The sequence below is a fragment of the Gavia stellata genome, chromosome 28, assembly GCF_030936135.1.
Source record: "Gavia stellata isolate bGavSte3 chromosome 28, bGavSte3.hap2, whole genome shotgun sequence".
NCBI lineage: Eukaryota > Metazoa > Chordata > Aves > Gaviiformes > Gaviidae > Gavia > Gavia stellata.
In genome coordinates this window covers 7,678,187-7,705,388 of record NC_082621.1, presented here as the reverse complement: position 1 = coordinate 7,705,388, position 27,202 = coordinate 7,678,187, and the positions used below count along the sequence as shown (strand labels likewise).

Sequence of the window (27,202 nt, the reverse complement as noted above, 5' to 3'; positions counted from 1 at the left end):
AGTAAGCCTAACTGGGAATGAGTGGCAAAAGCACCCTATTGTGACTGGTCCAGAGGCTCCATGCATCCTTGGCATAGACTATCTCAGGAGAGGGAACTTCAAAGACCCAAAAGGGTACTGGTGGGCTTTTGGTATAGCTGCTTTGAGGACGGAGGAAATTAAACAGCTGTCTAGCTTGCCTGGTCTCTCAGAGGATCCTTCTGTGGTGGGGTTGCTGCAAGTTAAAGAACAGCAGGTGTCAATTGCTACCATGACAGTGCACCGGTGACAATATCGCACCAGTTGAGAGTCCCTGGTTCCTATCCATAAGTTGATCCGTCAACTGGAAAGTCAAGGAGTGATCAGTAAGACTCATTCACCCTTTAATAGTCCCATATGTCCCGTGCAAATACCTAACGGAGAGTGGCGGTTAACAGTGGACTATCGAGGCCTGAACGAAGTCACACAGCCGCTGAGTGCTGCCATACAAGACATGCTAGAACTTCAATATGAACTGGAGTCAAAGGCTGCCAAATGGTATGCAAAAATAGATATCGCCAATGCTTTTTTCTCGATCCCTCTGGCAGCAGAGTGCAGGCCACAATTTGCTTTCACATGGAGGGGCACCCAGTACACCTGGAATCGACTGCCCCAGGGGTGGAAACATAGTCCTACCATTTGTCATGGATTGATACAGAGTGCGCTGGAACAAGGTGAAGCTCCCAAACATCTGCAGTATATTGATGACATCATTGTGTGGGGCAACACAGCGGAGGAAGTGTTTGAGAAGGGGAGAAGTATAATCCAGATTCTCCTGAAAGCTGGTTTTGCTATAAAACAAAGTAAGGTCAAAGGGCCTGCACAGGAAATTCAGTTTTTAAGAATAAAATGGCAAGATGGGCGTCGTCATATCCCAATGGATGTGATCAATAAAATAACAGCCATGTCTCCACCAACTAACAAGAAGGAAACACAAGCTTTCTTAGGTGTTGTGGGTTTCTGGAGAATGCATATTCCAAGTTATAGTCTGAACGTAAGCCCTCTCTATCGAGTGACCTGGAAGAAGAATGACTTTGAATGGGGCCCTGAACAGCAGCAAGCCTTTGAACAAATTAAATGGAAGATAGCTCATGCAGTAGCGCTTGGGCCAGTCCGGACAGGACAAGATGTGAAAAATGTGCTTTACAACTCAGCTGGGGATAATGGCCCCACCTGGAGCCTCTGGCAGAAAGCACCTGGAGACACTCGAGGTCGACCTCTAGGGTTTTGGAGCCAGGGATATAGGGGATCTGAAGCCCGTTACACTCCAACTGAAAAAGAAATATTAGCAGCATATGAAGGAATTCAAGCTGCTTCGGAAGTAGTTGGTACTGAAGCACAGCTCCTTTTGGCCCCTCGATTGCCTGTGCTGGGCTGGATGTTCAAAGGGAAGGTCCCCTCTACACATCACGCAACTGATGCTACATGGAGTAAGTGGGTCACAGTGATAATGCGACGAGCTCGCATGGGAAACCCTGACCGCCCAGGAATCCTGGAAGTGATCATAGACTGGCCGGAGGGCCGAAACTTCGGAGTATCACCAGAGGAGGTGACTCGTGCTGAAAAGGTCCCTCTGTATAATAAATTATCAGAGACTGAGAAGCAATATGACCTGTTTACAGATGGATCCTGTTGTATTGTGAGAATACATCAAAGGTGGAAAGCTGCTATGTGGAGTCCTACACGACAAGTTGCAGAAACTGCTGAAGGACAAGGTGACCCGAGTCAGTTTGCAGAGGTGAAAGCCATTCAGCTGGCTTTAGATATTGCTGAACGAGGGAAATGGCCAGTCCTTTATCTCTATACTGACTCATGGATGGTGGCAAATGCCCTGTGGGGGTGGCTACAGCAATGGAAGCAGAGCAACTGGCAGCGCAGAGGTAAACCCATCGGGGCTGCTGAATTATGGCAAGATATTGCTCCTCGGGTAGAGAACCTGGTTGTAAAAGTACGTCACATAGATGCTCACGTACCCAAGAGTCGTGCCACTGAAGAACATCGAAACGATGAACGGGTGGACCAGGCTGCTAGAATTGAAGTGGCTCAGGTGGATCTGGACTGGGAACATAAGGGTGAGCTATTTATAGCTCGATGGGCCCATGACACATCAGGACATTTAGGAAGGGATGCAACATACAAATGGGCTCGTGATCGAGGGGTGTATTTGACCAATGATGCCATTGCACAGGTTATCCATGAATGTGAAACATGTGCCATAATCAAACAAGCTAAGCGGCTGAAGCCTTTTTGGTATAGAGGACGATGGCTGAAATATCAATACGGGGAAGCCTGGCAGGTTGATTATATCACACTAGCACGAACCCGCCACGGGAAGCAGCATGTGCTTACAATGGTGGAAGCAACTACCGGATGGTTGGAAACATACCCCGTGACCCATGCCACTGCCCGGAACACTATCTTGGGCCTTGAAAAGCAAATTTTATGGCGGCACGGCACCCCTGAAAGAATTGAATCAGACAACGGGACTCATTTCCGAAAGAACCTCATTAACACCTGGGCCAAGGAGCATGGCATGGACTGGGTGTATCACATCCCCTACCATGCACCAGCCTCCAGGAAAATTGAACGATACAACGCACTGTTAAAAACTACACTGAAAGCAAGGGGTGCTGGGACATTTAAGCATTGGGATACACATTTAGCAGAAGCCACTTGGCTAGTTAACACTAGAGGCTCTGCCAGTCGACCTGGCCCTGCCCAATCAAAACCCCTGCGAACTGTGGAAGGAGATAAGATTCCCATACTACATATAAGGAACTTGCTGGGAAAAACAGTCTGGGTTATTCCTTCCTCAGGAAAAGGTAAACTTATTCGCGGGGTTGTTTTTGCTCAAGGACCTGGGTGCACTTGCTGGGTAATGCATAAGAATGGGGAAGTCCAGTGTGTACCGCAAGGTGATTTAATTCTGGGTGAAACTAATCCATAATTTGAGTTATATGTTACAGGAATTAACTATAGCAGGAACCACCTGAACCAATGGAGGACAAGCCTTACAAGAAGCAGTGCAGGTGCAGCAGTGACCTGACCTGAGCTGGCTGTGGTGCCCAATAACTCCATGCAATACAACACCTCTCCTGGTCCTGAGTGACCACCATAACAGATGGAGCCCAAAGTCATGGGCTAAATGAACTCAATGGACATTTTGTGGACATTTTACAAATATTTCACAGGGGTGGTCCATAGACTAAGGGAATGATATCTGTGTACTATATCAAAGGATGGGAAGGGTGATGGTAGGAAATGAGAACGTTTTGGACAGTGTGAGACCTGAGCGTGATGTAAATGGTATGGAATAAGGGATGGAGAATGTGCTGGTTTTGGCTGGGGTAAGGTTAACTTTCTTCATAGGTCCTTTCCCTTTGCCCTTCAGGACCATCTCCCAAGGGACCCTCTCAACCAATGTCCTGAACAGGCTGAAGTCTGCCCTCCAGAAGTCCATCGTAGTGGTATTGCTGACCCCCCTCCTTACTTCACCAAGAATTGAGAATTCTATCATTTCATGGTCGCTAAGCCCAAGACGGCCTCCGACCATCACTTCTCCCACCAGACCCTCTCTGTTTGTAAACAGCAGGTCAAGCAGGGCACCTCCCCTGGTAGGCTCGCTTACCAGCTGTGTCAGGAAGTTATCTTCCACACACTCCAGAAACCTCCAGGACTGTTTCCTCTCGGCTGTGTTATACTTCCAGCAGACGTCTCATAAGTTGAAGTCCCCCACAAGAACAAGGGCCTGCGACTGTGAGACTTCCGCCAGTCGCTTGTAGAACGCTTTGTCTGCCTCTTCGTCCTGGTTGGGTGGTCTATAACAGACACCCAGCAGGATATCTGCCTTGTTAGCCTTCCCCCTCATCCTTTCCCATAAGCACTCGACCTTGTCGTCACAATCGTTGAGCTCTATACAATCAAAACACTCCCTAACATATAGAGCCACCCCACCGCCTCTCCTTCCTTGCCTATCCCTCCTGAAGAGCTTATAGCCCTCCATTGCAGTACTCCAGTCATGCGAGTCGTCCCACCGTGTTTCTGTGATGGCAACTACGTCATAGCTGTCCTGCTGCACAACAGCTTCCCGCTCCGCCTGTTTGCTGCCCATGTTGCATGCATTGGAGTAGAAGCACTTGAGCTGGGCTATTGACTTCACCCCCAACATTGGCATGCCACCCCCAGGCTCATCTCTAGGGACCCTGGTTTCATCCCCTTCCCCCTTCAAATCTAGTTTAAAGCCCTCTCGATGAGGCTCGCCAGCTCATAAGTAAGAATCCTTTCCCCCCTTGGGGATAGTTGAACTCCATCTGCTGCCAGCAGGCCCGGTGCCGTGTAAACCACCCCGTGGTCAAAAAAACAAAAATTCCTCCAATGGCACCAGCCTCTAAGCCATGTGTTAACGAGGTGCATTTTCGTGTTCCTTTCAGTGTTCCTCTCTGCCATTGAAGGGATTGAGGAAAACACTACCTGTGCTCTGAATCCCTCAACCAGTCACCCCAGCGCTCTGAAGTCCCTCTTGATCACTTTTGGGCTTCTTTGCGCAACCTCATCGCTGCCAACTTGCAAAACCAACAGTGGGGAGTAATCAGTGGGCCATACCAGGCCAGGGAGTCTCCTAGTGACCTCTCTCACCCACGCCCCAGGGAGGCAGCAGACTTCCCTGTGGGTTGGGTCTGGTCAGCATATTGGGCCCTCTGCTCCCCTCAGAGAGAATCGCCTATGACAATTACCCTCCTTTTTGTCTTAGTAGAGGTAGTTGTGATGTGTGGGGCAGACTGGCTCACCCTAGGCAACCCCCTGGATGGACTTTCATCCATATCCTCGTTAACCTGGCCCTCACATTCCAGAGCCCCAAATCTGTTGTAAAAGGGTAGCTGGGAAGGTGAGGGAGGCCGGGAGGGGATTCGCCTGCTGCCCCAAGCAGGGACCTGTGTCCATTCCCCTTCATCTCTCAGGTGCCCTCCTTCTGCCCGATGGCAAGAGGGTAAGGGATCCTCTGCTTTTTGTGGAGCCTCTATCTTCTGCCTTTGCCTCAGAGATGGTAGGGTGTGGCTCCACCAATCTATATCCCTCTCATATTCCCTAATACTGCTTAGCCTCTCCACTTCCTCTTTCAGCTCTGCCACGAGGCTGAGCAGATCGTTCACCTGGTCACACCGCAAACAGGTGTTGTCTGCCCTGGCCTCCGGCACGAGCGACAGACTCAGGCACTCCCGGCAGCCGGAGACCTGGACAGCTGCGTGCTTGAATGGGAGCTCCATCTGGGTCACCACATTCCTTCTGGCAATGGCTTTCGGCCAAGTGGAGACCATAGCTGGGCCTCTTCTGGGAGGGCAATGACCACTTGTCAAGAGAGCCAGGAAGGGAGGACTGTGCCCTGCCCGCACGCCTTCCCTGCACACCCTGCCTGCATGAACTGCCGTGCAAACTGATGTGCCCTTCTGACGCACTACGTCCTGTTTGCCCGCCCTGTTCTCTATGCTCAGGGTCACTCACGCTGCCTGGGGGCTGTTCTTGTACATGAGGGGCTTAGGCCACTGCTGCTCTTGTCCCCATCCATGCTGAGTCAGAGCTGTCACTCGTGAAGAGCTCACTCTGGCGGCTCGGGGAGGTGGGGGTGGGCTGGGGCACCCTCTCTCTCCCCGCGCTTTTGCATTCACAGTTTGCCGCTTTTTCTTGACTGGTACCACCATTTTGGGCAGCATTGCCCACTCCACAGTGGCCCTCCACACTGCCCCTCCACTGACTGTCTGAACCCTTCCCCTGACCTCTCATTTCCTGGGTGCTCCAACATGGCTTCTTGAGGAGAGGATCCAGGGCAGGCATGGGAAAGGGAGTTGCAGAGAATAGAGGGACCCACTGAACCTGGAGACTTGAGGCTGCAAAAACAAGCATGGAGATAGAGGGTGAGGGTGGCCTAAGGTGCGCTATGTCACTTGGAGCTGCCTCGGCACGGTAGGACACGCCTGGTTCCCTACGGCCCCAAGCCCATGGAGGGCTGGGATGTTTTGCTGCAGGGCACCCTCCATATCTTCCTTGTTGGGGTTCCCTAAAAAATTCCATGCTGGCCCTCAGTGTACACACATGAGCATATATGCGCATGGAGGCAACACGAACAACACAACAAAGAGACTATTCATCATGTCCAGGGGAAAAGACGCTCTGCAGCTCAGCTCCTGCTGTTTCAAAACCCAATTCAGCTCTAGCTTTCCATGTTCAAATCTTAGGTCTTCAATGCTCACTGTACTTCTTCCTAGGCAAACCTCTTTCCCTGTAGCTTTCTGCTTGTGGGAGAGACTGAGAAGGAAGAAAGAAGGTTAACAATATGTTCATGGTTTTTTGTGTCCCTGCAGGAGACTCTGCTGCTGCAGCTCCTCTGTGCCTGTTTCTGGGAAAAGCCAGCCCACACTAGTCCTGAGAAGTCTAGGAAGAGCCTTGCCTTGCAGCCAACCGCAAAAGACTTGGATGGATTTAAACCCCCTCCTCCCAGTTCTGCCCTGGCCCTGCCTGTGTTTCAAGCACTGTGCCCTTTTCTGGGGCTCTCTGGGGCTGCAGAAATAGGTGGCCGTGTCTGCAGCTGATGCCGAGAACGCTTCTGGGGAGAGGTGGTTCCTGGAGGGCTCTGCAGAGCTGGTGACTCGGGTCTGGAAGGATGAAGCAATGTGCTGGAGTCCCGTGAAACGATACTGCAACACTATCTGACAGATCCAGTCCCAAGTGTTGCGGCTGTCCGTGATGGTACACCAGAGATGTGGCAGGTAAGCATCAGAGACTCTGAGACCTTCCTTACTGTGGGGCCAGAGCCCTCTGTCTGCACCTGAGAAAGGGCACCTGCAACCCCAGGAGACAAGGATGAACAGGCCACGATAGCTCAAGGTATCCCGCTGAATGTCAGAAGACACTTTGTCAGTGTGAGTGTGAGTGAGCACTGGCGCAGGTTGACCAGGCAGCTTGTGGAGTCTCCATGCTAGGAGATACTCAAAAGCTGTCTGGACTTGGCCCTGGGCAACAGGCTCTAGCTGGCCCTGCTGGAGCAGAGGGGTTGGGCCAGATGGCCTCTGGAGATCCCTTCCAGCCTCGGTCTTTAAGTGATGCTGTGAGTAGAGGGGAAGGATCATCACCTCAAGTTATGCAATGCATGAAAGGCAGGAAAGGGCATGCTAAGGTCCCTTGTGGAAACCTCCAACTCCTCCTCTGCCCCTGTCCAACCAGCAAGGATGGGCAACGACACCGCGCACAAGGTGTTACACATGGGCAGAGCCGCTCCTGCTCACCTCTCCCCAGCTCCTCTCTGCCCACAAGTCTGCTCTGCTCAGGTTTCTCACATCAGTTTTCCCCCCATAAGGGCTGGAAGGAATGTTGTATGAGGAGCAGGAGTATAAGGACTTTTGGTTTGTCTAGTTTGGAGAAAAGGAGGCTGAGGGGCAACCTCATTGCTCTCTACAGCTTCCTGAGGAGGGGAAGTGGAGAGGGAGGTGCTGATCTCTTCTCCCTGGGATCCAGTGATAGGACGCATGGGAATGGTTGAAAGCTGCGCCAGAGGAGGTTTAGACTGGGCATTAGGAAGCATTTCTTTACTGAGAGGGTAGTCAGACACTGGAACAGGCTTCCTGGAGAGGTGGTCAATGCCACAAGCCTGTCAGTGTTTAAGAGGCATTTGGACAATGCCCTTAATACCATGCTTTAACTTGGTCAGCCCTGAAGTGGCCAGGCAGTTGGACTAGATGATCGTTGTAGTTCCCCTCACGCTGAAATAGTCTATTCTATTCGATTTCTATTCCATTCTATTCTACGGACAACTGACAGCACCCAGCCACAATGAAACCCCCCACTCTCCGACCCCAGGCACAGCCCACTCACTGACTCACCACTGAGATGGGCTGCGACACCCATGAACATGCAGGAGGAGAGAGCAGGGGAGGAGGAAGCTGATGTTGCTCAGGCACACCCGGGTGTCTCTCACTGTGGTCCCTGCAGGGTGCAAGAGTAGAACACACTGTCCCCCAGCTCCAGCCCGGTGATGATCAGGGTCCCAGAGCCCTTGTCAGCTTGGCAGGAAAACCTCTTGCGGGCAAAAGGGGCTGTGTGGCTGTAGGAGCCGCCCCGGCCCTTGCTCTGCAGCAAGTACTGCAGGGCTCCACAGGGACACTGCCAGTACCAGGCCACGTATATATATATGTGTTGGAGCTGTAAGTGCATTGCAAGGTCCCAGTACTCCCTGCTCGCCACACACTGCAGACCTTGTTGCTTGGATCTCATCACCCTGCAATGCACCTGAAACAAAAGCAGGGCTGTTCCCCCAGTGCTTTGCTCTCACTAGCACAAGGAAATGGCTGACCAGACATTGTTGTTGATGAAGGCCAAGTTTTTTGGTGCCCCAGGGAAGAAGCGGACCAAGGGAAAGCAGCGAGGGGCTGCAGGCAGGCAGAGTGGCCAGGCTGGTTGAGGGACAAGGAATAGGCTGAACACACTTCTCAAAATAAAACTCTGCTTTTGGGACTTAGGAGAAGGAAAGGGGCAGTGCAGAGAAAGCAGCTCTGGCTGAAAGGCCAGGACCATATGCGGTGTGCAGTGATGGCAATTCTCTCCCTGGGAATAGTCCACGGATGCCTCAGCACTCAGCTGCCCTACAGCTCTCACACCCTGTTCTGGGCCCCAGCAGGTTTCTGTTAAAGCTCAGCGGAATTTCCTGTCCCCGTGCCAACGGTGCAGAAGTAGCAGGCAGAGTCCCGGGGCTGCAGGGCACGCAGGGACAGAGATGCCTTGGACCGGGAATTGTCCCGGGATGCTGTGGCTCGACCCTGCACTGCTGCCCCGTACTTCTTTGTACCCCAGTAGCTGACGAAAGACACCCACTCAGGTCTCCCACTGGATGCCTGACGGTACCACCGAACTGCAGAGCTCCCGAAGGCGAAGCTGGATCCGCGGCAGGAGAGGAGCACGGAGTCCCCGGGCGCTCGCAGCCCTCCGCCGGTCTCCTCCAGCCTCACCTGCGCCCACACCCCTGCGGACGGAGAGCGCAGGCAGCCGGGCAGGGCGCGCCCACGGCCCGAGGACGTTCCCCCCGCCGCCCCGGCGCCCCCCGCCCCGCCACAGCGACAGCCGCCACCCCCCTCTCTCCCGGCAAAGCCCCGCGCCCGGGGCAATGCCCCGCCTGCCCTCCCTAGGCCTAAGACGTCCCTGCTGCCGGCACTCCGGCCGGCTGCTACCCAAAATACGCCCTCCCCTCTCCCTCTCCCAGTCCCAGTCCCGCTCCCTCCCTCTCCCCTCCCCACGCCACCCGCTCCCCGCTTCCCCGCTAAGGAAGGCGAGCGCCAGGCGACAGCGCGCCCGGCGCGGCAGCAGCCGCAGCCCCGGGGCCCCGCGACGGGCAGGGCCGCCCGAGGGCAGCCGCAGGCCCGAGCTCGCTGCCCTCCCCGCCCGGCTCTCACCTGCCGGCCCCGCGGCCAAGGACAAGGCCAGGAGCCACGGCCCCAGCCCGGGCGCCATCATGCCCTGCCGCGCCGGGGCCGGCCGGGGCCGAAGGGCCGCACAGGAGCCGAGCGCAGCCGCGCTCGGGCCCGCTCCTGCCCGCCCCGCCGCCTCGGCCCCTCGCCGGGGCAGCGCCGACGCCTCTGCCCGCCCCCACCGCACCCGGCCCGGCCCGGCCCGGCCCCCCGGGGCCGCGGCCCCTTCGGGGGAGGAGAAGGGCGGGTGCGGAGAGGGACGCGGGGCAGGGGCGGTGGCAGGAGGAGGAGCGCGGCGCCCCGGCGGACGAAGGCTCCTGTCCCTCGGCTCCCAGCGAGGCTCCGGCGCTGTCCCGGCTTGTCGCCCTGCCCAGCCCTGCGCAAGGGCGTCGGTGCCTGGGCCAGCCGCAGCTGGGGCCGGCCCCAGCCACAGCCCCGGCCCCAGCGGCAGGGACGGGCTGTCGGCCCGCAGCGTCCCCTCGCAGGACCCTCCCCGTGCCCCGCACCCCCAGCCTGCCCTGGCCTCACTCCCATCCCTGTCCGCGGGGACCAAGACACACAGAGGGCTGCGCTGCCATGCCTTGGGACCTCGGCAGCCTGGAGAAATGGGCTGGCAGGAACGCCATGCAGTTCAGCAAGGGGAAGAGCAAAGTCCTGCACCTCGGGAGGAACAACCCCAGGCACCAGGGCAGGCTCTGGCAACCCAGCTGGAAAGCCCATTTTAAGAAAGGTGCTGGACAACAACTTCACAAGCAACGTGCCCTTGCAGCAAAGAGGCCTAATGCTATCTTGGGCTGCACCAGGAGGAGTGTTTCCAGCAGGTCAGGGAGGTGATCCTTCCACTCTGCTCAGCACTGGAGAGGTCACAGCTGCAGCACTGGCTCCACTTCTTGGCTCCCCAGGACAAGAGAGACTTGGACATTAAGGAGAGAGGCCAGTGAAGGCCAAGAAGGTGTTAATGGGACTGGAGCACATCTTGCATGAGGAAAGGGTGAGAGAGCAGGGAATGTTTACCCTGGAGAAGAGAAGGCTCCAGACAGATCTCATCAATATATAGAAATGTATGAAGGGAGGGTGCAGGAAAGGCAGGGCCAAGCTTTCCAGTGGTACTGGAACAACAACCTCTCTGGGCAACCTGTGCCAGTGCTCGGTCACTCTCACAGTGAGAAAGTGTCACCTTAAGCTGCACATTGCCTCTTGACCTGTCACTGAGCACCACTGGAAACAGGCTCTCCATTTCTCCGTCTCAGCCACCCAAAGGCCACAGCCGGAGGACTGGAGGGAGTACATAGCGGCATGCTGACAACACATGAGGTCAAGAGGAAAGAGTAGAGGTCCATCCCCCAGTCAGAAACCCAAGGACAAAAGAGTACTCCCAAAGCATTTCCAGACCCCAAAGCTGCCTCTTAAAAGCTCTGGCTGGCCATCAGGCCTGATGCTGTCCTTTCAGGCTCTCCAGAAAGGGCATAAGAAAAGGGAGCAGAAGAGGAGCCAGCTTTGCTCCTAGGATGGTAGCAGAGTTGAGGCTGTAAAGAACCCCTGGAGAAGGACTGGTTTAACCCCCCTGCTGAAAGCAGGGTACTAGAGTAGGTGTACTGGGTCTCCTTGGGATGGTGTTAATTTTCTTCTCTACAACAAACATGGCCAGTTCTCTCAGGCTCTCATTGTATGTCAGATGCTCCCTTCCTCATCTTCATGGCCCTTCATTGCATTTTCCCTGGTATGTCCATGTCTTTCCTGGGCTGGGAAGCCCAGGAGTGGACGCAGTACTCCACAGTCTCACCAGTGCTGAGCTCAAGAGCAGTCCATCCCAATGAGCAAGGAGTCAGGTCAAAATGCCAGGAGGCCTGCATGGATGAACACAGGCAGGGAAAATGCAGGCCCACTGCTGAATGGGGTGGGGGACCTGGTGACACAGGACATGGAAAAGGGCTGAGGTACTGAAGGCCTTGTTTGCCTCAGTCTTTACAAGGAAAACAATCCTTCAGGAATCCCAGGTGTCTGAGCCCAGGGGGAAAGCCTGGAACAAGGAACACGTACCCTTGCACAGTCCATGTCACTGAGCACTTATCTAGTTCATAATAAGTAGCTTTGCCTCTGACATTTCCATGAAAGCCAGTGCTGAAAGGGTAACTGAAGTCAGAATGCGCAACATCCACTCTCTCGTCATCCACCAAGACCCATTGTCTTACTGTGGAAGGCTTTATATTTGTTTAAGCATGATTTCCAACTCACAAAGCCATGCTGACTTTCAGTGAGGAAGGAGTGGGAGGAGGTGCTCCAGTCGCTGGAGCAGAGATTTTCCTGCAGCCTGTGGTGAAGATCATGGTGACACAGGTTGTCCCCAGGCAGCCCATGGAGGTCCACAGTGGAGCAGATATACACCCTGCAGCCCGTGGAGGACCCCAGAGAGGAGCTGGTGGATGTGCCCTGAAGGAAGCTGTGACTCACGGTGGAGCAGGCTCCTGGCAGGAGTGGTGGTCCTGTGGAGAGCAGCCCATGCTGGAGGAGGTTTTCTAGAAGGAACTGTGCCCCGCAGGGGACCCACACTGCAGCAGCCTATTCCTGAAGGACTGCAGCCCATGGAAAGGACACATGCTGGAGGAGTTCATGAAGAACTCTATCCCATTGGAAGGACCCCACGCTGGAGCAGGGGAAGACAGTGAGGAGGAAGGAGCAGCAGAGGCAACGTGCAATGAACTCACCGCAACCCCCATTCCCTGTCCCCCTTTTGCCACTCGGGGAGAGGAGGTAGAAAAGTTGGGAGTGACGTTGAGCCAGGGAAGAAGGGAGGGCTGATGGGAAGGTATTTGTGGATTTGTTCTTATTTCTCATTACCCTACTCAGATGTGACTGGCAATAAATTAAATTAATTTCCCCAAGTCAAATCTGTTTGGCCTGTGATTGTAAATGCGGGGTCATCTCCCTGTCCTTATCTCAACCCACAAGCCTTTCGTTGTATTTTCTCCCCCTCTCCAGTTGAGGAGGGGGACTGATAGAGTGGATTGGTGGGCACCTGGTGGACAGCCAAGGTCAACCCACCACACCTTGTCTACTTCTTCTTCCTGATCAGGTGATCTGTAGCAGCCACCCACCACAATGTCACCCATGCTGAGCTGCCCTCTCTCTTTCCCAAACAGCCTGCCTCCATCCACTACAGTACTCCTGTAAGCTACCGCACTTGCATCTCCATGATCCCATAGCTCTACACCCAGGCCATGGACGAAAAACTGGGCCATGCTGGATAGGAGCCCAGGCAACATGCAATAACAGGCACTTCACCATACAGCCTCTGAAGTTCCCAGAGCAGATCCTCCGGCATCATAAATTATCTCAGCCCTTGAACCACACTTCCCTTCACAGCCTTTTACTGCAAGCACACCAAAGATCTGTTTCCTGCACCTCCCATTGTGTGACACCAACCTCTGTTTAGCTGCTGATAGAAAGAAATGCTGAGAATTCTGTATTCCCCAGCCTCAGCGCCAGCCCCAGGGATGGGCTGTCAGGCCTGCAGCATCCGCTTGCAGGACCCTCCCTGTGCCCCGCACCCCCAGTCCGCTCTGGCCTCAATCCCATCCCCTGGAAGATCATCAGAATGATCTGCAGCTTTTCTCCCTCTGGTTATGCTCAGGGAAACAATCTACCTACCTAGAGCTATTTGACATGACTATCAGGAAACATTTGCACCAAGTGCGATCTGAGCCTTGCCCAAGTTACCTGAAAGTCCTAAGGTAAGGAACCGAATGGAATCCACTTTACGTATCCCCCACGGCCTTCCACAGCCATACACAGGTCCTGAGCACAAGTTGGTCAATCTGTCTACCTGTCCTAAACCGCACCTCTATTCCTGCTAGCTGCAGGATTATCAGCAGCCTGGAGCACGGTTTCTCTAAATAGCAGAAGTCCTCCACCTGAAAACACTTCCAGGCACAAGAGTATCTTGAAATAGTGCCTATGTTCTCCTTCCCGCTGTCCCACAGTAATAAGCCTCTATACAAAAATTGTAAAGGAGAGAAGCCTCAGCCTTTAAAAGCCAGAACACACTGTTAGATATATCAAAGTGGGATGAAATCTCCACCATTTTTTTAAACAACTAACACAGCTGTTTCTAAAACTTCTCACAGTCTAAAGAAGGAGTTTAGACACATCAGCTAGCTAGTAAATCTCAGAAGCTAAGCAAGGCACCAGACCCATAAGAGAAAGAGGCCAAGAAAAAATAAACAGAAGGAAACCCCCAGAGAAAACCAATTTAAGGTCCCAATTTTTCTAATTTATTCAGTTGGCAATGAACCCAGTAAGGGATCCAAACCTAAGCCCCAGAAGCCAGTTTCACCTAATCTTTTGCGCAAAGAAAGGTTATTCATGAACACTAATCTCAAATATATTCCCCTGGAGGGTTCATCCTGACTAACATGGTGCTTGCACAACACAAAGGTCATTCACTGGTTTTAGCAGAACAATAGCAATTCCTGACCTGTTCCACTCACATCAGCACGACAGAGACAGAGAAGTTAAAAGCGAATTGTTTAGAAGGTGCTCTTCTTCCCCATGCCCTCTTCCCTTTGTATTTTAAAGAAGCTCTTCCCTCTGTATTTTGAAGAGGCTCTTCCCTCCCTATTTTAAGGAAGATCTGACAAAAGACCTAAAGTACTCTGTCTTTCCTAACCATATTGGTGAAGAGACACCTACTGGGCTTTATCAGCAGCCTGGTTCCCCTTCCGAAGATGAGTCTGGCTGCATTTCCTGAATACACGCTGTCAAAAGCTCCCGTACAAAAAACCCCATGCTCTTCTGCACATTTCAGGTTCCATTGCAGGAGACTCCAGTCATCGAAATAAAACTATACGTGCAAAATCCTGTTAGATATCCCCAAAAAAACGAAGGCTGGGTTGTCTCCTCTCTATCTCTCAGCAGGTTTCATGTCAATACTTTTTACAGGTCAAGAACGATGAAGTGCTCTGAACATAGGATGCTTTGGCATAGCCAGGAATAAACTAGGACCCTCTCGACAGAAATCATACAGTTAACATTTATTTTCAAAGCTGTGCCTTGTTGGTAAAGAGGGAGAAACATTACCAGAAGCACTTCACTCCCCAGTCCTGAACGGTTTTGCAGGGGAAGAGGTAACTGAGCAGTCAGAATATCTGGCTAGGACACCTGGTCCAGTATTTCACAGGAGCAGAACTCTGTTAATGCATATTAAATCACTTCTTTTTTTATAGGGCAGAGAATTCCCAATTCTCTGAAGAGCCATCTTCTTCTCCTCTCTCTGTTTCTTGCTCATGTAATTCCACACATGGGTAGCCCTTGAGGTACTCTTCAAAAGAGATAAATGTGAAAAGCACAAAGAAAAGCCATTCTTTTATACTGTCTGCACAATGGCTCTTCCTACCAAGGAATACCATGAAGTTCAATCGGCCTGAGAAATGACACAATTCTGTAGTTTGGGGAACGGTTTGTCACAGCTCTCTGGCACTCCATGCTGATTTATGCTGTTTTCATTTTGCTGGGAATCTAGTCATTGCTTCCTTTGTGTCAGTAGAAACTTTCCACTGAAATTACTGTAAGAAGGACTCCTCTCATAATAGCTGTTCTCCATACGCTATTACTATCAGACCTTACAAAGAACCCCAGACTTTTTCTTGCTGCTGTCTTTACACTAAATGTTCCTGCCACACTATCATTTCAGCCCTAGAAGGAGTGGATATGGAAGGAGATTCCCTTCCCAGGATCATTATATAGTACCAATTCCAAGCATCAGGTCCTCCAATACTTCTCAAGATACTTTTGTTCAGATCATGCACTTACTTGGTTTAACGCTGAGCCTTGTTCCTTTGCCAAATTGCAACTTGTTATAAGTGGTTCCTGAATTCACACATCATTTAATTCCTTTGCAAAAAACTTTCCTGCTCTGCAGTTGTACACAGAACAGGGAAACGCCTGATCTGTCATGATTTCTGGACGGGAATGAACCAAGAAGATCCCATCCTAGACTTACTCAATCGGGCGAAGAAAATCTAGGCATATATTTGAAATCTCATCAAAACGTTTTCATTCTGCAAGCTACCTGGACAGGAAAATGCTTGCACCCTAACTACAAGCCTTCATTCTTTGTTCCTCACTAAGAGTTCAGATCGTATATGCAGACTAAAATATAAGGGAGAGAGAGAAAGAGAACTTGCCCTGGCAGTCAAATAATTAACCGTACTCCTAATGCATTTCTGTGATGGATATGCACATTTCAGCCATTCATTGCATATACTGTGTGGTCCCACAGATATTTAAGTGGACGGCTTGTTTCTGTAAACTTTTTAGAAATGCAACAATGAAGATGTCATGAATGCAACCTCACCTAGTCCTCCTTTCCGCCCCTCATCAGGGCATAAATCACTCATGGCGTTTTTGAATAAGATCTGGAGCAAGTCTGGTCTGTAGCTGAATTAACCTACACATTGTCGTGCCCAATTACTAAGAAAACCTTGGGTTTCCTCCTATCATTTTCTACATACCGCTTTTCATTACCAGCATCCTCGCCCTCTCCACCGCCCAGTATTTCCAGTATTTTCTGCCCTTTGGAAAAGAGAAATGCTTGTCACAGAATTCAGCAGAAGCACAGTTTCTCACCTATGAATCTAAGGCAAAATCTGACAGAAATACCATTCTGATCACAAATCAAGAATGAGGACTTACTAAGATTATTTAGCCTGACCCCTGTACAACACAGGCAGAAAAACCAAGTGTAAGATTCCTGCAATGTTTGAGATTGTCACAACAGAAGAAGAATGACAATCTACAGATTGGCATTATGGACAAATAACTTGAGCTGGGTACATTTCCAAGATAGCTTTGGAAAAGTTCAGATATTTCTTGCTTTAATTCAGAGCAAGTGAAACTGGCCCTTCAACCTGTATTTTCATGTCCTTCAGTAAAGTTGATCACCTTACCCTACTGAATCTAGGCTCCCTGGCCTTTGACCAGCTTCCAGAAGAATACCTTAGGAATTTTTATTTCTTATGTGAAAACATACACTCGTTAGAATAAACTGCTTAATACCACTGAGTATTTGTCTTATGATTTACACTCAGCTTTCAATTCTCTCCCCCCAGCTTTTTCTTTATCTTCAAAGCCAGATAGGTCCCCACATCTTGAGGAGTATGAAGAGAAACAGGTAAAAAAGCTGAGTGTTGCTAACTAAACGACACTTACTTGGTGTCACTACTAACCGTGTCCCCTGTCCAAATATCTGATTTCTTCCTCCTACAGTTGCACTGCCTGAGAGTCTTCTACAAAAATCCACTCTGAAGTTTGAATGTAAGAATTTCTTGCCTAAAAGCATCCTGGTGAGTCCCAGGACCTGACTATAAAGAAAAAGTTGTGCCTTTCATAGTACAAAATGGAAAAAAAAAAACCCAGTCATCTATAGATGCATATTTTATGGGAGATGATGCCTGGACTGTTTTTCTTCCTTTTCTCTTCAGATATTTTCTTTAAACTAAAACTGCAAACAGGAAATTTCTTCCCTGTTAACAAAAGATTGTTCTGATTTCTTTCTACTAAGTGAAAAGAAAGTTCATTTTACTTTACTGATTTCTGTTTCTCAGGTATATCTGCCTCTCAACAGCAGCACAAATGACCATTTTATCACGGGTATTCAACAGACAATAAAGTCCATCAACCTAGTACAACAAGATCACAGTTTAAGTAGCTCGACTATCTCACCCTAAAAGGGAGGCCCATTAAACTTCCAATTACTTCTTAATTGCTTAGCTTGCACGGACACCGTAGCAGTTTTGAACTAGCACTGCTGAAGTCTCAAAATAGGTAGGAAATCAGTAGCTATTTGTCTCATAGCCCCTGAAAAAGTCTATGCACTTTATGTGATATTAGCTTGGAAATGAAAACCTGGCGCTGAAGGGCTCAAATGCAAACTCCTTTATAAAAGTACCTTACTGAAATTGCAACGGCAGAACAGAATTTAACAGAGACTCGAAGTTAGCCTGTCTGATTTATACTGCTGCACAGTTGTAGGATGAATCTGAATGCATCTGGTGAGTGTGCATATGCCCTGGGAGAAGATATCTATGACCAAAGCACAAGAACTTTCCACATCCAGCTCTGCTGAGGACACAGGAGTCGCACTGAATGGACGCTCACTGGATCTGGGATGTGCTGAAACACTGTGGTCTGAGATCACTATTTTTACTGGAAAACTTACTTGGAAGCACAAACAGGTGAGTTCCTGCACCAAAAGTGGACTTGCCATAGCCATCAATCACACTGTGACAAGGCGCTTTAGGTAAACCATTACAGGAAGAATTTAACAGATTCCTAATCACTGCTGAATGGCAGTGTTAAATATTGCCTTTCCAAAATCTTTAGGAGCCAGTAGGAAGCAAAATGTCTTGCTGTGCTGATGACACTATCCACAGAAATTTGCTTTTGGTGGTTAAAATTTTGCTAAACCAAATGCTATCACAAATGGCATCAATTAATACTTTACTGTCCACATCAGAGTATATTTTGGGTCTGTAAAAGCAAACAAGTTTTACATTTCACTATTTTTTCCACTTAAGATATTTCAGATAAAGCATGGATAGAAAAAGAGGACAGTATTTAGCATTGCAAGATTCCTCTGCAACCACTATTGTGCCAACATACTAATTTTAAAAGAACAAAAGAGATTTGTCTGAATCATTCCACAGCACCGCCCTTGTAACACAGTACCTTTGGGAAGGCCATGGGTTTGGCGTAAGAAAAATCAATATGGAAAGGTTTTTCAGTCTTACGGATACTCACCAGAACAGAGACAAGATTTCCTAAACCTTCAAACAAATTAAACGCTTAAAAAAAAAAAAGCACATGGAAGTGTAATTAGTAAAATTGTGTTGATATGAGAAGCTGAACCTTGGAAACGGGATCTAGGTTGTTAGTGTTTATATATGAAATTCTTCACTTCTCACTTACTTAGTATTACAACAATTCTTGTTCCTTGTCCAAATGTTAATTTCCCAAATGTTCCTGTACCCGCATAGCCAGCGAGTGCTTTACAAAAAACACCCAGAGAAATATGTTTGCCTTCTTAACTTCTCCTCTCCTGGAAGAGAAGTTAACTAAATGTAATTGGGAGTATTAAATGATGGTATCCGTAGTTTATTACTGAATGAGACTCATGGCTTAACTAAAGACATTACCCTCAATCTGTTACATATAATTGTATGTGTCCCTTTCTTTTCTTTCCACTTTAAATTGGAAACTGATTTGTTTCACCAAGGAGTAATTATCAGTCCATCTTATCTATACATCTACTTTCAACCATAAAAACATTTACAAGACAATTCTTCACTAGGAGAAAATACCTCGTTTCACCATCAGTTTATTTCCATTCCTGAAGGTGATTTACCAGATGGAGGGAGAACTCAGAACAATGGTGTATGCAGTAACAAAAGCTTTAATGAATTTCGTGTCTACTGGTACCTCATTTGCTGGCAAACATGATCAGCTCTCGCTTAAAACCCAGAGTTAGTTGCTCCCTGTCAACATGGCCAAAACATGCTGCAGCAAATTGCTTCTACTTCTGCTTAAGGGTTGTGTCATAACCAATCACACAGGCAGGAATAGTCTCATCCAAAGTATTGAGCTACTATAGGTGAGATGAAACCTGCTTTTCGTCTGACTCTTCTAAGTCCTCTGGAAATAAATGAAAGTAGGTACTTCTAGAAAACACCAAGTTCTTACCTGCTCCTATTGAAGATCTGGTTGTCTGCCTTGGGACAAAAATCCGTGCATACCGATATTTTCTGAACACTAAAAAAGCTGATTGCCAAAACACTAAGAGAAATAATTGTTGGAAGCTAAAGACACTCAGAAATATTTTTCATCAATAAATTTCAGTGATCAGGGGGCCCAGGCAAGGACATTCATAAATTCTTAACAACCTTTGATACTCCAGTGCTTTTAAAACCTAAGTTATATGTAAATTAAAGGCAAATTTCTTGGACTATTGGAATGTAAGTACTCACATGTCATTCCCCATTTCCACTCTGGAAACTCAGAATAGAACAATGACCCAAATCATCAGTTAAACTCTACTGGGAACTAGTATTGGACATCTGTGGCCCACATCTGTATGCATGCAGTCCTCAGAAACACAGGCACTCGCTTTCTAAAGCCTTTCACATTTCTTTTAGGCTTTACTTTTAGGCGCATTTGTCTTCCAGATTTAAGGTCTTGATTGCCACCTCCAAAGTTACACCACAGCAGAGCTTAACAAAATCCTACCCCTGGAAAGTGTTGATCCATGACAGACTTTCTCCCTGCTTACTAAACGGTCTTTCAATTCCTAACTGTGAAACTAGTTAAAAACTTCATTTGAAGTGTCTTTTATTTTTCAGCCTTCACATGGTGCAAAGAAACTGAAACTCTGGACTACGTGTTCAAGGAAATTAGATGTCTTGAGACGGACCAGAAACATATCCTACACATGTGAGTTATCTAAACTTAGTACAGATGTCCTAGTGTCCCTCTACAATCAGTAGAAAACCACAGGCATTTTTCAAGCACAGTTCTCATTTTGAAGATATTCACTCTAAAAAACCACCTCAAAAAACAGCGATGAAGGTAGAAGCAAAATCACCTTGGGCTAGCAGATTTGACCTTGAATGCTTTGTATTAAAGGGAGTAAACCTGGACTCACAAGTGTGACAATTTCAAGATGAACATTCGCTTATTCTTTATCTGAAGGGTGACACATCCACTAACTGTGGAAACACAGATAGTTGGAAAGTTTCTCATTAGGGGAAGAAATTTTCTTTAAATCCCTAAATGCCAAAGCTCAGCACAGCATCAAGCAGCTCAGGTTTTGAGATGTTTATTTCTGGCACTTACTTGGATGAACAGACAGCCTTGTCCCCTTTCCAAAAGTCAGCTTTTCGTAGGCACCTGTGGAGTTTCACTGTGACAAATAGCTTTACTAAAAATGCTGGCAGTAGCTTTTGACTCAAAGGAGTTTTTTAACTTTGATGTGTATACATAGATCTCCCAGGGTGTTTCTTCTCAAGCTTCCTAGATCAAAACCCTAGTAAAAAATCTCATGACAATTCGCTACTGTGAATCCCACTGCTGTGGGATCCTATCTCACCAGCCCAGCTCATATCTGTCACAGAGGAGATCGTAGTTGCATCCTTCTATGATAACAGCAACTGTAGAAGTCAGAATAATTAACTGTAACTATGAAGATAGATAAGAAAAAGCAAAACAGGAGTGGAAATTTTCTACAGCACTTCCTCCATCCACCTCAGTTAGTGCTTATCCTATCCCAGTTTACACCAGCCTGCAACACTGAGGCACCTCACATCAAAACTACCTAAACTCCTCATCCAATAGGGAGGGCCTAAACACAACAATGACATTTCTTCACTTTGGGGTTTTTTTTTCAAACGTACCCCATCCCCTGAACAGCACCAAAATGATGACCAAGCCTTCAGGATTGCTTCTTCTCTAAGATGTGAATTTGCCTCTGTTCTCACATTCCCGTTTTTTGGGGAAAAAAACCCAACAACACAAACACTTCCATAATCTTCCTTTATAACAAAAATTATGGACAGACACTCTACAGAGCAACTCGGTCCCACTTTCTGCCTCTATTTTCATTCCAATAGATGCACAAAGATTCCTAGAAACTGGCATTGCAGCCTCAAAATTCAGTATTATCTCTTTCTTGTCTGCACACAACTAGCTACACATCAGTAAGCCTGAAAACTTGCATGCAAACATAACGGTGGAATATACTCAGATAATTCTCTGTTCCAACATGTGGGTTTTTTCTTCTTTTTCTTCCATTATGCTCACTTGGATTTACCTTCAGAAGAGTCCTGTCCCAAAGCTAAGTGCATTGCCACTTCCAGCATTCCCACTGCCATGGAAGTGATTACCCAAATGCCACTCAGAACTCAGATTTAAAAACCTTTGGAAGCCACCCAATTCCAGGCAACCTTGTACTGCTGCTCAGTAATTACTCTGGACTGATCAGGTTCTTCAGTATTCTTCAGACTCACTTGAATTTATTGTTAAGCTGTTCTTTGACCAAAGATGATTTTCTGCAAACTGATATATCACAACTGTAAGAAACTTTACAAAAACCTAAGTAGTGTTACAAAACCCTGAACTCTAAACTTGCTGAGTTCTCACAACTTAGGCAGGGAGAATTACTTGTTTCAGCCTGGTGCAAAACACGCCCTGTTCTTTAAGGCAAATTCAGAGTATTACTTCCAAGATCTCCATCTAGAAAAGCTGTTTGAGACAACTAAATGTTTCTGCCCCCACCACTGTCTTTCTCAGAATTCTCTATCAGACTTTCACTGTAAAACTACAAAAGCACATAATTTTCTACTGCGATGGGCACCCTACAAAGCTGCACGGTCTGCTCTAGTGATGTTGAGAATTAAAACGCTAAAGTGTGTTAAAAGCAGTCTTAAGCGTTCACTTTGAATTAACAGGATACTGGATCAGAGCTGCGGAATTACTGAGAACAAGTACTGATTTGATCCTGTTTGTCTAGTTTAGTTGTAAACCAACAGATTTCATGGAGATTTTTACCCCATTCGGACTTACTTGAAAGCACATGCAGATATATACATTTCCAAATATGTGTCTTGATATGAACTGTTGTGCTGGTTTTGGCTGGGGTAGAGTTAACTTTCTTCATAGCAGCTAGTATGGGGCTGTGTTTTGGATTTGTGCTGGAAACAGTGTTGATAAAGCAGTTTTAGTTACTGCTGAGCAGTGCTTACACAGAGTCAAGGGCTTTTCTGCTTCTCACCACCAGCGAGTAGGCTGGGGGTGCACAAGAAGTTGGGAGGGAACACAGCCGGGACAGCTGACCCCAACTGACCAAAGGGATATTCCAGACCATATGACGTCATGCTCAGCATATAAAGCTGGGGAAAGAAGAAGGAAGGGGGGGACATTCGGAGTAATGGCGTTTGTCTTCCCAAGTAACCGTTACACGTGATGGAGCCCTGCTTTCCTGGAGATGGCTGAACATCTGCCTGCCGATGGGAAGTGGTGAACGAATTCCTTGTTTTGCTTTGCTTGCATGTGCGGCTTTTGCTTTACCTATTAAACTGTCTTTATCTCAACCCACGAGTTTTCTCTCTTCTACTCTTCCGATTCTCTCCCCCATCCCACCTGGGGGGAGTGAGCGAGCGGCTGTGTGGTGCTTAGTTGCCAGCTGGGCTTAAACCACGACAGTCCTTTTTGGCGCCCAATGTGGGGCTCGAAGGGTTCAAGATAACGACAGGTTTGATTGGAATGTGCTAGATCGAATTTATAGCTGTTATTGCTGTTTAGCTACTAATCGGCAGGCTCCTGTGCTTGCCATGGGGTTTGCTTGCCTTACTGTCTGTTAGAGTCTAGTGCTTGTTAGTGGTTGCTTTTTGCTTTTGCTGCTTGCTGTACTGCCATACTGCTTATCATCTTACTTTGCTGTGCCTGGGAACATTTTGATAACAGCAATGGCCATGCGCCTGGGCTGGCAGATGGCCAGGGCATTGCTGCTGTTTCTGTGCTGCTGTACTGGACAGGCTGGAATTCCACTGTGAACTTGAGTCAAAGGGACTGTGACCTGTGGATGAGTCCACGTGGGAGCAGGACACCCCGAAGCGTCTGTGGCCATGGATAAACCCACATCAGAGCAGGTACATCTCGAAGCGTCCGTGGCCGTGGTTATGTCTGTGCTGCAGCAGGTGTACCTCTGAAGGGATTGTGGCCCAAGGGTAAGCCCACGCAGGAGAAGGTACACCTCGAAGCGTCTGTGGCTGTGGATACGTCCATGCTGCAGCAGGTACACCTGGAAGCATCAGCGGCTGTGCATGAGGTCATGCTGGAGCACCTCAAAGTGTGAGGCCATGGATAAGCCCACGAGAGAGCAGGTACACCCCTGGAGAGACTGCAGCCATGGGAAAGGCCATGTTGGAGCAGGTTTACTTCTGAAGGGACTGTGGCTGTGGGTAAGGCCACGCTGGAGCAGGTATATCTCTGAAGGCACTGTGACCCATGGATAAGGCCACGCTGGAACAGGTGCACCTTGAAGCGACTGTGGCTGTGGATAACTCTCTGCCGCAGCAGGTATACCCCTGAAGAGACTGTGGCACACAGATAAGGCTCCACTTGGAGCAGGTACAATCCTAAGGAACTGCAGTCTGTGGATAAGTCCAAGCCAGAGCAGGGGCAAGGGGAGGTGTTCATTGTAATGTTAAACCCTAAGGTCTGGTCCAAAGGGACCAGGGGTGGTGGTTGTAATGGAAACACCTTTAAACTGTTGTAACCCAGGATTTGAGTTGCATGTTATGGGAATTATTATAGCAAGAACCCCTTGTTGCTAGCCAGGCTAGGAGCAAGGGGAGGAGTTCATTGCAGTGCTAAACCCTGTGGTCTGGTCCAAAGGGACTGGGGCAGAGATTGTAACAGAAATACCTTTAAATTGTTGTAACCCATGATTTGAGTTACATGTTACAGGAATTACTATAGCAGGAACCACCTGAACCAATGGAGGACAAGTCTTACAAGAAGCAGTGCAGGTGCAGCAGTGACCTGACCTGAGCTGGCTGTGGTGCCCAATAACTCCATGCAATACAACACCTCTTCTGTCCTGAGTGACCACCATAACAGATGGAGCCCAAAGTCATGGACCAAATGAACTCAACGGACATTTTGTGGACATTTGCGGATATTTATGGACATTTTACAAGGGTGGTCCATAGACTAAGGGAATGGTATATGTGTATTGTATCAAAGGATGGGAAGGGGGGTGATGGTTAATGAGAATGTATTGAGTAGTGGGAGACCTGAGCATGACGTAAATGGTATGGAATAAGGTGTGGAGAATGTGCTGGTTTTGGCTGGGGTAGAGTTAACTTTCTTCATAGCAGCTAGTATGGGGCTGTGTTTTGGATTTGTGCTGGAAACAGTGTTGATAAAGCAGTTTTAGTTACTGCTGAGCAGTGCTTACACAGAGTCAAGGGCTTTTCTGCTTCTCACCACCAGCGAGTAGGCTGGGGGTGCACAAGAAGTTGGGAGGGAACACAGCCGGGACAGCTGACCCCAACTGACCAAAGGGATATTCCAGACCATATGACGTCATGCTCAGCATATAAAGCTCGGGAACGAAGAAGGAAGGGGGGGACATTCGGAGTAATGGCGTTTGTCTTCCCAAGTAACCGTTACACGTGATGGAGCCCTGCTTTCCTGGAGATGGCTGAACATCTGCCTGCCGATGGGAAGTGGTGAACGAATTCCTTGTTTTGCTTTGCTTGCATGTGCGGCTTTTGCTTTACCTATTAAACTGTTTTTATCTCAACCCACGAGTTTTCTCTCTTCTACTCTTCCGATTCTCTCCCCCATCCCACCTGGGGGGAGTGAGAGAGCAGCTGTGTGGTGCTTAGTTGCCAGCTGGGCTTAAACCACGACAACTGTTCAATGCTATGCCACCACGAAAATGTTTACAAAACAGCTAGCTTGCACCTGATACACTATGTTACAGGGCATCTTGAGAAATAAGGGTTAAAAGTAAGAAAGAAAAATGTAGAGAAGATACTTTGTAACAACTGCACCCGGTACTTAGTCATATTAGAGATAAAGACTGTCTTCACTGACTCTCTGCTGATAAAGATTGCCGTCACTGACTCTCTGCTAACTAGCAATAATGATTAGCACAAGGACGAATCGTAGAAAAATAGAATAGACTGCCAAAATAGTGCCCTAGAGTTAACTTGTCTCATTATAATCTCATTTTAATACTAAAAATCACACCTCCTAGCTAGAGAAGCCCCAACCCAATTTAGCCCCCTACTCTCTGAGCATGCATGGTGAATTAAAAGAGAACTGTAACTTTAAGATGAAGTAAGAAAAGTATTAACCAATAGTTAATTAAGGGGTAGCACCAGTAGGCGTAACTAACTTTGTTAACTGTTTTAAATACCTGTCATGATTTTAACCCAGTGTGCAAGCTTTGTGGAGAAATCCCCTTGCACCCGGCGCCGCAATAAACATGCCTGCTTTATAACTCTTTGTGAGTTGTTAAGTTCGTTTCCGCGTGTCAACTACTTTAACTATTCAGTACTAAAGAAGACTCCAGGACATGGTCTAAAATTCTCCTCTGTTAGTTGTGGGATACTATAAATCTATTTCCAAACCTCATCAATCTTGCTAAAGCATCTTCAGAACCACCAGAGGCTTATTTCAATCCTATAGTATTTCAATTTAATATCTTGAAAGCATTACACTTTGACCAAAGTTTGGTGTACACTTTTTTTCTTTCCTATACAACTGCATCTTAATAATAATTCTAATTAAATGGCTTAGGTTCCAGACTGGTTGACCTCCAAGCCAGATTCTGCACATGGCCTCTCCATAGAGCGAAACCCCTTTTCTGCAGACACAGATGCAGTCATTTATCATCAGGATTTATTCAAACCTGTCCCACCCCTGAATGGGGAATTCAGTCTACACACTAGACAAGGTTATGGAAGTGAAAGGAAACCGTTACAAAATCTTGTTGTGGTTCCTTTCTACAACTTTTTTCTTCATCTGTAGAACAGAGAAGCTGAAGCGAATCTGCACTGATTCTACAGAATCATGCCCTTACAGGGTTTAATTGCAGTAGTTGAGCATGCTCTTAAAGCTAAATGTTATGTGAAAGGAAGCGCACAGCCTTCATGCTGTTGTCAGTAACATATCATCCCTATTAGGTGTTGAGTCAAGGAGCTTGGTCTATTCTAAAATAGGTAAGTTTTTGCTGAGGGAAACCGACCTTGCACCCCCAGACTCATTCTTTTCAAGGCCTCCCTTTTTAACTGCTAGAATGGGCTTTCATATCCACCTCTAGCCTTATACTTTCTATTCTTACCAGGATTTACTTTCAGTCTAGTTCCAGTGCCAAGTGTTATTATCCAGCTATCCTTGTTCACACGCTAGCTAACAGCTTTACAAGAACTTGTAACACCCGACAAGGGTAAAGCCTGTCCCCACTGTAGTAACCTTTTTTCCCCGTTTTTTGTGGTTGAAAATTAACCACTTAGTGCCACGTTCAGTGTTGTTCCAGTCCCAGACATTAATTTCTTTTTCCTTCACTGTCTTTCAGCCCATTACAAAAAAAATTGTTTGTTTTTCCTTTTAGTCCTCCTCTTTGCACCTTCCTCTTGCCAACTGTAAAATGTGTCATGTCCATACAAAAATGACTTATCCTATTTGTCACGCTAATCTTTCCAATCAATATTACAATGCAATTTCTTTTTAACGTTTTTGAACCCAGAGCTGCAGCACCCGAGCAAAGCCTTTCCAATGGGAAGTCTGTTTCAACTTACAGGCTGAGGTTAAAAAATTCAGGCTACATTACCATCTCTTTCAGAAAGGAGACAAGATCACATGCAGCCACACAATCACAGAGCGGGTGAGGTTGGAAGAGACCTCTGGGGGTCATCTGGTCCAACCCCCCTGCTCAAGCAAGGCCACCTAGAGCCGGTTGCCCAGGAATATGTCCAGACCGCTTTTTAATATCTCCAGCAAGGGAGACTGCACAACCTCTCTGGGCAACCTGTGCCAGTGCTCGACCACCCTCACACTGATAAAGTGTTTCATGATGTTCAGATGGAGCCTCCTGTGTTTCAATTTGTGCCCATTGCTTCTCATCCTGTCACTGGGCATCACTTTGCTTGCATTTTGTGGTTTCTAATGGCATC

The 27,202-nt window shown here is 48.1% G+C and overlaps 1 protein-coding gene and 1 gene segment (V, D, J or C); both read right to left on the bottom strand.

The window, feature by feature from the left end:
* The window catches only part of LOC104259541 (T cell receptor alpha chain MC.7.G5-like), a gene marked incomplete at its 5' end in the record, with an annotated part of 298,870 nt that overhangs the window by 102,810 nt on the left and 168,858 nt on the right, over positions 1–27,202 (bottom strand). The gene's annotated exons all lie outside the window — the stretch shown is intronic.
* LOC132319509 (Ig heavy chain V region 914-like) lies at positions 8,620–9,510 on the bottom strand. The segment is given in 2 exon segments: positions 8,620–9,025; positions 9,453–9,510. Coding segments are annotated over 2 exon segments (393 nt in total).